Below are 13,623 nucleotides of genomic sequence, written 5' to 3' on the forward strand. Positions count from 1 at the left end.
TGTCCATGACATTTAAGGTTACCGAGTAGAACAAAGAGGGTTTTTTTTTTTTTAAGATTTGCAGTTAACAAATTATGCTTTTTAGAGGACTTTACCCCATTGATGTGATATGTTTTTTGTTTTTTTTTGACTCTTGCTACTTAGAATAGAGTTTTACAAGGATTACCGGTATTTGTTTGTGGACATTGCAGGATTGTAACATTGCATTACTATGTTACAATCCATGGGATTAACCTCACCATAGCTATCAACCACCATGGAATTTACCCGTTCCCAGCTATAGACATCCAATAATATATTCTCAAAGGGGTGGTCCCATGAAGAATATTGTTTTCAGTTAAAAATCTAGCCTGTTATTTTTTTTGATGGAGTGGGGGAAACTTTTTTTTTTAATCTATTGCAGTAGCCGTTAACCTGGCCATACACATAAAATAAGGGTCTGCCGATCAGTCATACATTGGGTCAAAAGGACACATTAATATAATATAGTGGGGGTGCGAAGTTGCAAATGGGTGGCTGTGGTCATGCCATACACATACACTTTCAGCCAACAACATCCGAAAAATCCCAGCGTGACAGATCACTCTTAAAGGGGTTGTTTGATGTTGGAGCCAACAACCCCTGGGATCCTCCCCTGCCACTCTTAAGATAAAAAAAAAAAAAAAAAAAACCACTCAGCCCGTCTACAGTCCAGCTGCTGCTCGATTTCTGGCCACTTCCGGTCCCCGCCAAACCAGGAAGCGGCTTGGTGAATCAAGGCCTCAGTGGTCACAGCAGGGACGTACCATTAACATTGTTGTGACCGCTGAGGCCTGTGATTGGCTGCAGCAGTCTCGGAGCTAAGCCGCTTCCTGGTCCTGTGGGGGACGTAGTGGGAACGTAGCGGTGGCGGGACCGCAGACAGGCGAGTGGGTTTATTGTATTCAGGGGGCAAGAAAGACCCCAGGGATTGTTGTCTCCAAGGATGGACAACCTATTTAAGACCTATATTATCATTTGGCAGAATAGTCAAAATCTCTCATTTTGATTGACTTTTATGTTATGTGATTGTCCAGCTGCAGAGAATATTTTAGAGATTTGAATTTTTTTTTTTTTACAATAATTTACATTGAAAAATGTGCAGATAGAAATAATTCATTAAAGGGGTTGTCTCGCTTCAGCAAACAGCATTGATTACGTAGAGGAAGTTAATACAACTTACTTATGTATTATTATTCATATTGCCTCCTTTGCTGGCTGGATTCATTTTTTTCATCACATTATACACTGCTCGTTTCCATGATTACGACCACATTGCAATCCAGCAACAGTGGCCATATTTTCACACCATAGGAATAAGCACTAGCCTATCTGCGCTCCCATGGACCCAGCCACCAGAGAGGATGGCGTTTCCTCCTATATTGTGCAAGCATGACCACCGCTGATGGATTGCAAGGTGGTCGTAACCATGGAAATGAGCAGTGTATAATGTGATGGAAAAATGAATCAACTCAGCAAAGGAAGCAATATGGACAATCGCAATACACTAGCAAGTGTCTTGTATTAACTTTCTCTACACGATAAACGCCACTTGCTGAAGTGAGACAACCCTTAAGTGCCCAGATGAACCTAGTGCATACATTCTTTGGATATTGAAGGGTGTCCAGATAATCGGTACCATATAACACTTTGACATTTCCATTTTCTCTGTTTTACAGGTTTAACCATCTGCGGACACAATTGTCTGCTGACAGCGGAGTGGATATCTGCCAGCAAAATAGTGTGCCGGGTCGGTACAGACAAGAATGATAAAGGGGACATCATTGTTACTACAAAATCTGGAGGAAAGGGGACTTCCACTGTATTTTTTAAGTTGGTCAAGCATGAAAAAATAGGTAATTAATTTTAATTTTTTTTTTTTTGTTTTGATGATTTCTATTTGATGGTGCAGGAGTAGGACTTTTCAACTCTGCATTTGCTTTGTAATTTTATAGATATGATTAAGCGAATCGAGCCTCAGATCATAGATCTGAAGTCGATTTGTTCAAACACTTCTTTTTTATATCTGCATTAAAATGTATTGGCTCTGTGGAGCCAAACTTCATATTGCCCGAAGTCGCTTGAGACTTCAGTAAATTACTCCGGTATTCCCATCTGCGTCTTTAAAAACATGTAAAAATAGGAATCCCAAGTAGGCTTTGGTACCGGTACCAAAGCCCACTTCGGATTCCTATTTTTACGTGTTTTTAAAGACGCAGATGGGAATACCGGAGTAATTCACCAAAGTCTTGCGTGATTTCGGGTGATACGAAGTTTGGCTCTACAGAGCCAATACATTTTAATGCTATATGGAAATAGTGTTAGTGAAGTGTTAGAACGAATCGACTTCAGCTCTATGATGCGAAGCTTGATTCGCTAAAGCCTATTTATAGATACTCTACTGGAAATCTTATCCCTTTAAACATCACTCTATCCATTGTGCGATCTGCAATCCGCGGATCTGCAAAACAGATTCCGGCCCTATGCGTCCTGTACTTTCCACAGGCCCTATTGTAGAACTGCCTATTCTTGTCTGCACAGAGGACAACAGAAGGCAGTTCTATAATTTCCAGAAAGGCTGCAGACAGCACATGGATGACATCCGTATGCTGTCCCCATTTTTCGTGACCCCCAAAGAAATGAATGGGTCTGCGTGCAATCCGGAAAAAATGCAGATCGGACATGGACCGAAAATACGGTGCTGTGAATGCTTTCTTATAGTGGCAGAAGGACTGAATGAGCAATCGATATTACTTCTATTTGTTAAAGGTTTTTTTCAGGCTTTTAATATTTATGACCTATTCTCAGGATAGGTCATCAATATTAGATCGGCGACGGGCCGACACCCGGCACCCCCGCCGATCAGCTGTAGAAAAGGCGCGCGTGTGCTGTCTCCTGTCTCTTTTCCTGCTCGCTTCAGATATAGGATACGTCATCAACATTAAAAGCCTGGAAAACCCTTTTAAATGAAGGCATCACCTTTGGGTGATTCTTCAATGGCTTAGGTGGATTTATAGTTAATTTAAAGGGGTTCTGCAGTTTGTTTAAACTGATGAGCTATCCTCTGGATAGATCATCAGCATCTGATCAGCGGGGCTCCGACACCCAGGACCCCCGCCGATCAGCTGTTTGAAAAGGCAGCAGCGCCGCGGCCTTCTCTCTGTTTACCGCAGGCCCAGTGATGTCATGACTTGTATCAACTGGCCTGGGCGGGGCTAAGCTCCATTCAAGAGAACAGAGCTTAGCCCCGGCCAGGCCAGTGCTACTAGTCGTGACGTCACTGGGCCTGTGGTACAGTGAGAAATCTGCGGCGCTGCTGGAGCGCCGCTGCCTTCTCAAACAGCTGTAACAGAAAAATTAGTATTGGAATCGCACTCACCAGAGCTTGAGGTCATCCGGTATGCAGCAGCCTACCTGGAGTCCAAGATTCATCAGGGCTCCTTCATGAACAGTCCAAAGAAAGAAGATGGAGGCAGCATGACCGGTAAAACATCCCTTTATTAGGGGAACCGCCAAGTGAACAGCGTGCAGGGGTTGTGACGTTTCGGCTGCTTCACAGCCTTTATCAAACACAAAATGCCATTAACAAGTGCCTGTTTAAATATCTTAAAACACACCCACTCATAAGAGAGTGGCCAATGATAGTGTGACTAAGGTGCTGAGGTCATCACAGATGCGTCCTCAGGTGCTCCTACTACATGTGTCAAACAATCATACATATTAGATCCTTATCGCCCACATACCTGACAGGCACACATGTGCCTCGGCGTTCACAAGCGCCAGGCGCGCATGACAGGAAAGAGAGGGTCACGTCACTGCCTGTTTCCTTAGGATCAGCTGCTCGCAATGCGGCTCCGCCCACCCGATCTCACGTCATCCTATCTCCCCCGTCGTGCGCGCCGTTGTCAGGGACGCCTCCGGGCTGGTCCGCCCCTACCCCACAAGACGGGTGCGATAACTCCACCCCACCGCATCCGCAGTGTTCACGATCCAAACCTAGATCGGATTAGGCTGCAATGCTGTTCTGCATTCCCTTCACAGCTTAAGGCAACGATGGGGGACGTCCACAAAGGAGGCGGTGTCATCACGTCATCAGCCGAAACCCGGCCCTGATGACATCACAGTCCCGCCTCTCCAGTGTCCGATCCACCCCGCATTGCCGAAGCTGCAACCTCGGTCTAGCCCCATCCTTTGCTGCGGTGCGTGAAGGGAGAAATCCACACTCATCTAGGGGTCACGGATTGGACCCAAGCCTTAGTTCTATGGCATGCCGTACTCCATGTGGGCTAGGAAAAAGTGAGAAACGTGCCTTAATAAAAAACAAACTACAGTTAAAAACATTACACAGAGAACCAGTTCAAAGGTCACTCAGGCTCATTACACATTCGTTATCGGAAAATCTATGTTCATCCCATAAGGTTGGAGGGCTCTCATTTCAAAAATCCACCTAAGTTCTTTCTTCTGTAGAATCCGATCCTTGTCCCCCCCACGTCTCAGAGGGCCAACCGAATCAATGATTCTGAATCGGAGTTGGTTGACCGAGTGCCCACGCTCCAGGAAATGTTTTGCCACCGGCTTGTCAATCTGGGCCCTACGGATGTTACTCTTGTGGGAATTGATGCGTTCCCTGGCTTCCATAGTGGTCTCCCCAATGTAGATGAGGCCACATGGGCACGTGATCATGTATATCACGTCCCGTGACCTGCATGTGAAAAAGTTTTTGATCTTATAAGGCTTGCCGCTATAGGGATGGGCAAAGGTATCACCCTTCAGCATATTGCCACAGTTACAACACCCAAGGCAGGGAAAACATCCCAACTTCCTTGGTGCCAGATACCTTTGCCCATCCCCATGCGGCTCCCCAACCTCGGTCTTCACCAATCTGTCACGCAGGTTGGTCCCTCTCTTGTATGCCATCATGGGGAAACCCACAAATTCCTCTACCATGGGCAAACCTTTTTGTAAAATGTGCCATTCTTTGCGTATAATACGCGCTATATCACCACTTTTGGATCCATATGTCGAGACAAACAGAATCCGTTTAGAATCCCTCTCCTTCTTCTTTCCCTGGAACGTGGACTCCCGGTCAACCTCCCCCACTTTTTGTGAGATCTTCTCTACCAACCGTCGTGGGTACCCCCTCTCAAGGAATTTCTTCCCCATCTCCTCCACCCTTATCCCAAATTGCTCTTCCCCCGATACCACCCGTCTCACCCTCAACATCTGACTCCACGGTAACGACTCAACCATCCGTCGTGGATGACTGCTCCTAAAATCTAACAAATTATTCCTATCTGTAGGTTTGTGGAAAATGTCAGTCTCGATACCCCCATCCCTGACATATACCATCACATCGAGAAATTGCAAAGATACTGTGGACATTGTCATGGTGAACCCGAGCCCGGGCACCATACCATTGAGATACCCAAAAAAGTGCTCTAATTCACCTTGAGAGCCTCCCCACACCACGAAAATGTCGTCGATGTAGCGCCACCAGCACCGGGCTTTCCCGAACAGAGCCGCTTGGTAAATGAGTCTGTCTTCCACCTCCGCCATAAACATGTTGGCATACGTGGGCGCCACGTTCGAACCCATGGCCACTCCGCGCAATTGTTGATAATAGGTGCTCCCGAAACGGAAGTAGTTCCGCCTCAGGACCACCTCTAGGAGATGGAGGACAAAGTCACGGCCGCCCAGGGAGAGCCCGGTGCTGGCCAGGGCCACATCGACGACATTCAACCCGTAAGTGTGCTCTATGGAGGTATATAGAGAGACTACATCGAAACTGACAAGGATGGGATCGGCAGGTAAACTCAGTTCTCTGAGTTTCAACAAAAAATGACTCGTATCCCTGATATAGGAAGGGGCGCTGGTGGCATGGATTCGCAAAACCCTGTCAAGGAATATGGCTATATTGCTAAAAATCGAATCCCTGCCCGACACAATCGGCCGACCAGGGGGGTCGACCAAGCTTTTATGTATCTTGGGAAGTACATAGAACAGGGGAGTGACCGGGTGTGTGACCAGGAGAAAGTCCCTGACATCCTTATCGATGATACCCTCCACCAGGGCTTCACCGATAATTGTTTCTAAGTCACGTTTGATGTCCCATTTGGGATCATTCTGAAGCTCGATATATACCTCCCGGTCACCCAGCTGTCTATGTACCTCCCGTTCGTAGCTTGTTGTGTCCATCACCACCACCGCCCCTCCCTTATCAGCAGATTTAATCGTCAGGGATTTGTCACCTGTCAGTTGTCTAAGTGCCTCTTTCTCCCCCCTTGTCAGGTTCGATGTAGCCCTCCTCTCCTTATGTTCTCTCAATGTCTCAATCTGTTTAGAAACAATGTCAATATATGCCTCCACAACGTGGTTATTACGCGGTGGAGAAAAAACACTTTTGTTTCTCAAATCAAATGTCTTCAAAATAAAGTCAGCGTTCCCAGCTCCCTCAGAAGCTGATACTGCCTTCCTTTCCTCCTTATCAAGAAAGAAGGCCTTCAATCTCAATGTACGGTAAAAGCGATGGAGGTCAAGTTCCAACTCAAACCAGTCCCTGTCATATCCAGGGCAAAAGGACAGTCCACGTCCCAAAACACGATGTTGTTCAGTGGATAGTGGTTTTGTAGAAATGTTGACAACCAGTTTTGATGTTAAATCTGGTTGCGTCTCGTCGTCCGTCCCCGTGCATTCTTGTGTTTTTGAAACGGTGGAGGTAAGGTTTTTCTGGGATCTGTGATGGTTTCTTCCCCCCCTACGGCACCTCCGTTTTGGCCGTGTGGTGGGGGGCCTAAAAAAGCCAATTTGCCTGTGTCATCCGAAGAGTCAGACTCGCCCGTCGTGAAGCCGAATCGACCCTGCTCAAACCTTCTCCCCTTCTTTCTGCGTGGTTTGCTCTGCGTCTGTTGCTGCCAATTATACACCTGGCCCGTCTGGTAATCATCCAGATCACGATGCCATTTGTCCCTTTTGATTTTCTCAACTTCTGTTTTATGTCGAAGCGTGTAGTTCTTGATTTTTTCAAAGAACGTTATGGCCTCGTCACTACTCAGTAAATTCTGGATCTGTGACTCTAAGGCTGTCATGGACACTTTCACCCCCTCGATCTCTTGGCCGAGAAAGTCAATGTTTAGCAGCATCAGTTCAAACGCATGTTTGTTGTTAATCAACTCAAATTTTTTACAAAACTCCTCATTGTTGGGGAGAAGGGTCGGTCTGAGATGGGATCTTAAACCCCGAGGTATCCGTTGTGTGCGGTAATACTCTCTAAGCGTATTCAGGTGTAAGTCCAGTGTGACCAATTTTTTCGACTCTTGCTCATATTTGCGTTTGAGCAGGTCCATAGAGGGGGTGCTTAAAAAAGCCACATCCCCACTATCCCCATGAATGAGTCTATGTATTTGTTCATCTGTGTATAAGCACGTGTTCACATTGGCGGTTTCACTGACCTTGTTAGATCCTGGGGTTCCTTCCATTTTGGAGGATAACACCCCGGTGCTGACTCCCGGAATCCAAACAGTAACAGAAAAATTAGTATTGGAATCGCACTCACCAGAGCTTGAGGTCATCCGGTATGCAGCAGCCTACCTGGAGTCCAAGATTCATCAGGGCTCCTTCATGAACAGTCCAAAGAAAGAAGATGGAGGCAGCATGACCGGTAAAACATCCCTTTATTAGGGGAACCGCCAAGTGAACAGCGTGCAGGGGTTGTGACGTTTCGGCTGCTTCACAGCCTTTATCAAACACAAAATGCCATTAACAAGTGCCTGTTTAAATATCTTAAAACACACCCACTCATAAGAGAGTGGCCAATGATAGTGTGACTAAGGTGCTGAGGTCATCACAGATGCGTCCTCAGGTGCTCCTACTACATGTGTCAAACAATCATACATATTAGATCCTTATCGCCCACATACCTGACAGGCACACATGTGCCTCGGCGTTCACAAGCGCCAGGCGCGCATGACAGGAAAGAGAGGGTCACGTCACTGCCTGTTTCCTTAGGATCAGCTGCTCGCAATGCGGCTCCGCCCACCCGATCTCACGTCATCCTATCTCCCCCGTCGTGCGCGCCGTTGTCAGGGACGCCTCCGGGCTGGTCCGCCCCTACCCCACAAGACGGGTGCGATAACTCCACCCCACCGCATCCGCAGTATTCACGATCCAAACCTAGATCGGATTAGGCTGCAATGCTGTTCTGCATTCCCTTCACAGCTTAAGGCAACGATGGGGGACGTCCACAAAGGAGGCGGTGTCATCACGTCATCAGCCGAAACCCGGCCCTGATGACATCACAGTCCCGCCTCTCCAGTGTCCGATCCACCCCGCATTGCCGAAGCTGCAACCTCGGTCTAGCCCCATCCTTTGCTGCGGTGCGTGAAGGGAGAAATCCACACTCATCTAGGGGTCACGGATTGGACCCAAGCCTTAGTTCTATGGCATGCCGTACTCCATGTGGGCTAGGAAAAAGTGAGAAACGTGCCTTAATAAAAAACAAACTACAGTTAAAAACATTACACAGAGAACCAGTTCAAAGGTCACTCAGGCTCATTACACATTCGTTATCGGAAAATCTATGTTCATCCCATAAGGTTGGAGGGCTCTCATTTCAAAAATCCACCTAAGTTCTTTCTTCTGTAGAATCCGATCCTTGTCCCCCCCACGTCTCAGAGGGCCAACCGAATCAATGATTCTGAATCGGAGTTGGTTGACCGAGTGCCCACGCTCCAGGAAATGTTTTGCCACCGGCTTGTCAATCTGGGCCCTACGGATGTTACTCTTGTGGGAATTGATGCGTTCCCTGGCTTCCATAGTGGTCTCCCCAATGTAGATGAGGCCACATGGGCACGTGATCATGTATATCACGTCCCGTGACCTGCATGTGAAAAAGTTTTTGATCTTATAAGGCTTGCCGCTATAGGGATGGGCAAAGGTATCACCCTTCAGCATATTGCCACAGTTACAACACCCAAGGCAGGGAAAACATCCCAACTTCCTTGGTGCCAGATACCTTTGCCCATCCCCATGCGGCTCCCCAACCTCGGTCTTCACCAATCTGTCACGCAGGTTGGTCCCTCTCTTGTATGCCATCATGGGGAAACCCACAAATTCCTCTACCATGGGCAAACCTTTTTGTAAAATGTGCCATTCTTTGCGTATAATACGCGCTATATCACCACTTTTGGATCCATATGTCGAGACAAACGGAATCCGTTTAGAATCCCTCTCCTTCTTCTTTCCCTGGAACGTGGACTCCCGGTCAACCTCCCCCACTTTTTGTGAGATCTTCTCTACCAACCGTCGTGGGTACCCCCTCTCAAGGAATTTCTTCCCCATCTCCTCCACCCTTATCCCAAATTGCTCTTCCCCCGATACCACCCGTCTCACCCTCAACATCTGACTCCACGGTAACGACTCAACCATCCGTCGTGGATGACTGCTCCTAAAATCTAACAAATTATTCCTATCTGTAGGTTTGTGGAAAATGTCAGTCTCGATACCCCCATCCCTGACATATACCATCACATCGAGAAATTGCAAAGATACTGTGGACATTGTCATGGTGAACCCGAGCCCGGGCACCATACCATTGAGATACCCAAAAAAGTGCTCTAATTCACCTTGAGAGCCTCCCCACACCACGCTGTTCACTTGGCGGTTCCCCTAATAAAGGGATGTTTTACCGGTCATGCTGCCTCCATCTTCTTTCTTTGGACTTCTCAAACAGCTGATCAGCAGAGGTCCCTGGTGTTGGACCCCCGCCAATCAGATGCTGATGATCTATCCAGAGGATAGATCGTCAGCTTAAACAAAGTGCAGAACCCCTTTAATTATAACATGTAGGGGCGTGGCTAGCAGCGCATGGAGACAGACGGCTAAGTTCTGAGCTCCTGAGCCATCGGCACAAATCCAGCATAAAACAGCCCTGCAAGCTTTTACATCTGCCTGCTGTGATCACCGGAGGATTGCCCTAACACCCTGCAACAAGTGGTGGAAGTTTCAGCCATGCCGAGGGGTAAGAGACGCCACAGTCCAGCAAAACTCACCAGCTTCTTCCCTGCTGTGACTGCGCTCCAAGATGGTGATTCTCCCGCTTCAGCAGCTGCTGTCAGATCGGCACCTTCTCTCTCCTCAGCGCAGCCTGTGTCTCCTCAGAGCTCAGGGAAATCCCCATCCTCCTCCTCTGCCTCGAAATCCCCTGCACAGGTCACATACTCTCCCCAGCATGACCTTTCTGTGCAGCAGGATCCTCCAGCTCGTCAGGCACACAGTGCCTCACATAAAACAGCTAAACAGCTCACCTCTGCTGCTGTGCTTGAAATTGCAGGAGGGGAAACAGATCCTGCTCCAGTCACTGAGGCAGTGTTAAAGGGGATGAGAGTGCTCATGGCTGATTTACAAAAGTCCTTGAAACAGGACCTCAGGGACGCTATTACCCAAATTCAGCATGATATTTCAGCTTTGGGGGCTAGAACCGCACATGTGGAATCTAAAATGGCGGAATTGACCTCTGCGCACAATGAGATTGTGGACACTACTAATTCGCACGAAGAAGAAATAGCAGCGTTGAAACTTAAAATCGCAGACATGGAGGACCGCTCTCGCAGGAACAATCTGCGTTTCCGCGGAGTCCCGGAGACTGTGAAAGGCGATGATCTTGCTGCTTTCCTGAAAGACTTCTTTGTTTGCCTGTTACCTCAGGCTCCAATCGCAGATTTGCTCATCGATAGAGCACACAGGCTACCTAAGCCCAAATCCTTACCTTCCTCTGCACCGCGCGACACCATTGCGCGCATTCACTTCTTCCATGCTAAAGAACAGATCCTGAGAGCAGCAAGAATCTCCCCTGTTCTGCCGGAGAAATTTCGGGACATCTCTATTTTCGCCGATTTATCAGCGGCCACCTTGGCGAGGCGCCGAGAATTTGCCTCCAGCACTGCTTTACTGCGCAAGCATGGAATCCCTTACAGATGGGGGTTCCCCGTTAAGTTGCTTATTACCTACAGCGGCTCCATGCAAGTGGCCTCCACTCCTGCGTCTGCACTGACTCTGTGTCAAGAATGGGGCCTATCCGACCCTGAGTCCCATGGCGACCGTCATCCACATTCGCCGAACTCGCGAGTCGAGGAAGAATGGATTACCGTGGAACGCCGCAAGCGAAAAACTGTGTGAATATTGGTTGGGTGAGAAACCTCGCCCTCATCTATCATTCACTTTGTGCCTGTTTTCTCCCTCCCCTTCCTCCCACTAATTTTCCTTGCAGGGTGCTACTTCGGCTGACTAAGGCCGATCCTAGCTCGTGAATATGACCAGTATTCTTGTATACTGCCCCTATGTTGCAAATACCCTTCTTACAACAATTTGGTATATTATACCTATTTCTTTGTATCAGAGCGGTCACCACCGCCGTACACTCTCTTAGTGATGTTATTGTTTTGACTTATTTATCTGTTTTTAGCGCCACATTTACATCTTCTCAGGTATACTTCGCCTCTCCTATGATGACTCTTGTGCATATACGATGTGGGATTATCTCGCATAAAAGACTACGGCTAAACACATCCTTGACAGTTTCTCACCATGGTATTTAAGATTGTCTCACTTAATGCTAAAGGGTTAAATTCTCCCTTCAAGCGGTCTTTACTATGGAAAGAAACTAAGCACCTTCAAGCTGACATACTCTGCGTACAGGAAACACACTTACTACCTGTTGATGTTCCTAGATTAAGGCACAAAAATTTTCCCCATATATTCTCAGCTCCAGCAGTTGGGAGGAAAAAAAGGGGGGTATCCATTGCGTTCAAAGATTCGATTGCACTTCAAGTAGAAAAGGTTGAGGCGGATAAAAGTGGGAGATTTGTCATTGTGATAGGCCTTATTAACAATGTTCAATATACAATTGTCTCTTTATATGCGCCTAATCAACGCCCTTCTGCCTTTTGTACCTCTCTTCTGCGCAAAGTGTCCAAAATTCAGAAGGGACGTCTCATTGTGTTAGGGGACTTTAATACAGTGATGTGGCCTTCTATGGACTCTACTTCCTCAACTGGAGCTAGGGAACCATCAGCAATGGCTAAACTTACACAATCACATGATCTGTATGATGCCTGGCGGATCCAACACCCAACTGAGCGTGATTTCACCTTTTTTTCTGCTGCCCATAAGGTGTACACTAGGATCGACTACTTTTTGGTCAACAGGCAGTTACTGCCCTGCGTAGCCTCCTCTAATGTCTATACCATTACTTGGTCAGATCATGCGCCCATTGCAATTGAAATAACAGAACAGTACACTTCTGTACATCACTCCATATGGAGGCTTAATAATTTTATCCTGCAGAGTCCGCGTTACTCACCTCAAACCATTGAGTGTTTGCACAATTATTTTAGGGAAAACGATACTGGTGAAATCTCTGAAGGTATTCTGTGGTGTGCTATGAAAGCGACTCTTAGAGGTCATTTTATTAAGCAATCTTCCTATGATAAAAAATGCAGAACTCAGTTGTCACTCCAATTACAATCTAAGCTAGCTGAACTACACCGCTTAAATAAGTCTTCCTACTCTCCTCATAGAGCAGCAGAAATTACGTTAGTTCAATCCCGTCTGCATGAACTAAATTCTTATCAGTACGACTTGATGCTAAGGAAACTTAAGCTTCAACATTACTGGCAGGGTAATAAAGGGGGGGCATTACTTGCTAAACAATTAAAATCACGCAGTGCCAAAAACAGAATTTCTTACTTATCCTGCTCTGATGGGTCTAGGGTGTTTGATCCGCAGGGCATTGCTAATGAGTTTGCTAAGTATTATGCATCTTTGTACAACCTTTCAACTGACATGTCCACACCTCAACCTTCTTTGCCCTTTATACAAACATTTCTAGACCATCTAAATTTACCCTCATTGACAGACAGTCAAAAACTAGAGACATCCTCTGTTTTCTCTCCGGAGGAAATCTCTGTAGCAATTAAAACCCTGAAAATTGGCAAGTCACCTGGGCCGGATGGTCTCACCAATGAATTTTATAAGGCTCATAAAGACCTACTAGTTCCTTACCTAACAAGGCTATTTAATGATGCTGCATCCTCAGGCTCTCTACCTGAAGAAATGCTAAATGCATTGATAGTCACTCTGCCGAAGCCTGGGAAATCCCCAGATGTTCCCTCTAACTTTAGGCCAATATCACTTCTTAACGTGGACCTAAAAATCTACGCTAAGGTGATCGCGAACCGCTTGACAAATATTCTCCCAACGTTAATTGACGCTGATCAAGTCGGGTTTGTCAAGGACCGACAGACAGTGGATGGCACCCGCAGGTATTTGAATATTATGTCGGTGGTGGCTGAACATCGGACGCCTTCTCTGCTTCTATCATTGGATGCCGAGAAGGCGTTCGACCGGATCCACTGGGGCTACCTTGAAGCGGTACTGGGCAAATTTGGTTTTCCACCGAGGCTACTATCCTCCATCTTAGTCTTATATTCCAAGCCCTCGGCCAGAGTATACTCCTCGGGAGCACTCTCCTCGCCCTTTGGGATCACTAATGGCACAAGACAGGGGTGCCCCCTTTCTCCCCTCCTATTTGCACTAATGATGGAACCTCTA

At 47.1% G+C, this 13,623-nt stretch overlaps 1 protein-coding gene across 3 annotated transcripts in view; it reads left to right on the forward strand.

Moving 5' to 3' along the window:
• The window catches only part of EXOC2 (exocyst complex component 2), a 188,672-nt gene that overhangs the window by 12,003 nt on the left and 163,046 nt on the right, over positions 1–13,623 (forward strand). For all 3 annotated transcript variants that reach the window (XM_044293024.1, XM_044293023.1, XM_044293025.1), the window contains exon 2: positions 1,698–1,874. In XM_044293024.1, the coding sequence (XP_044148959.1) occupies positions 1,698–1,874 (177 nt within the window). The remainder of the gene's footprint in view (positions 1–1,697; positions 1,875–13,623) is intronic.

This window comes from Bufo gargarizans, chromosome 5 (assembly GCF_014858855.1).
Source record: "Bufo gargarizans isolate SCDJY-AF-19 chromosome 5, ASM1485885v1, whole genome shotgun sequence".
Lineage (NCBI taxonomy): Eukaryota > Metazoa > Chordata > Amphibia > Anura > Bufonidae > Bufo > Bufo gargarizans.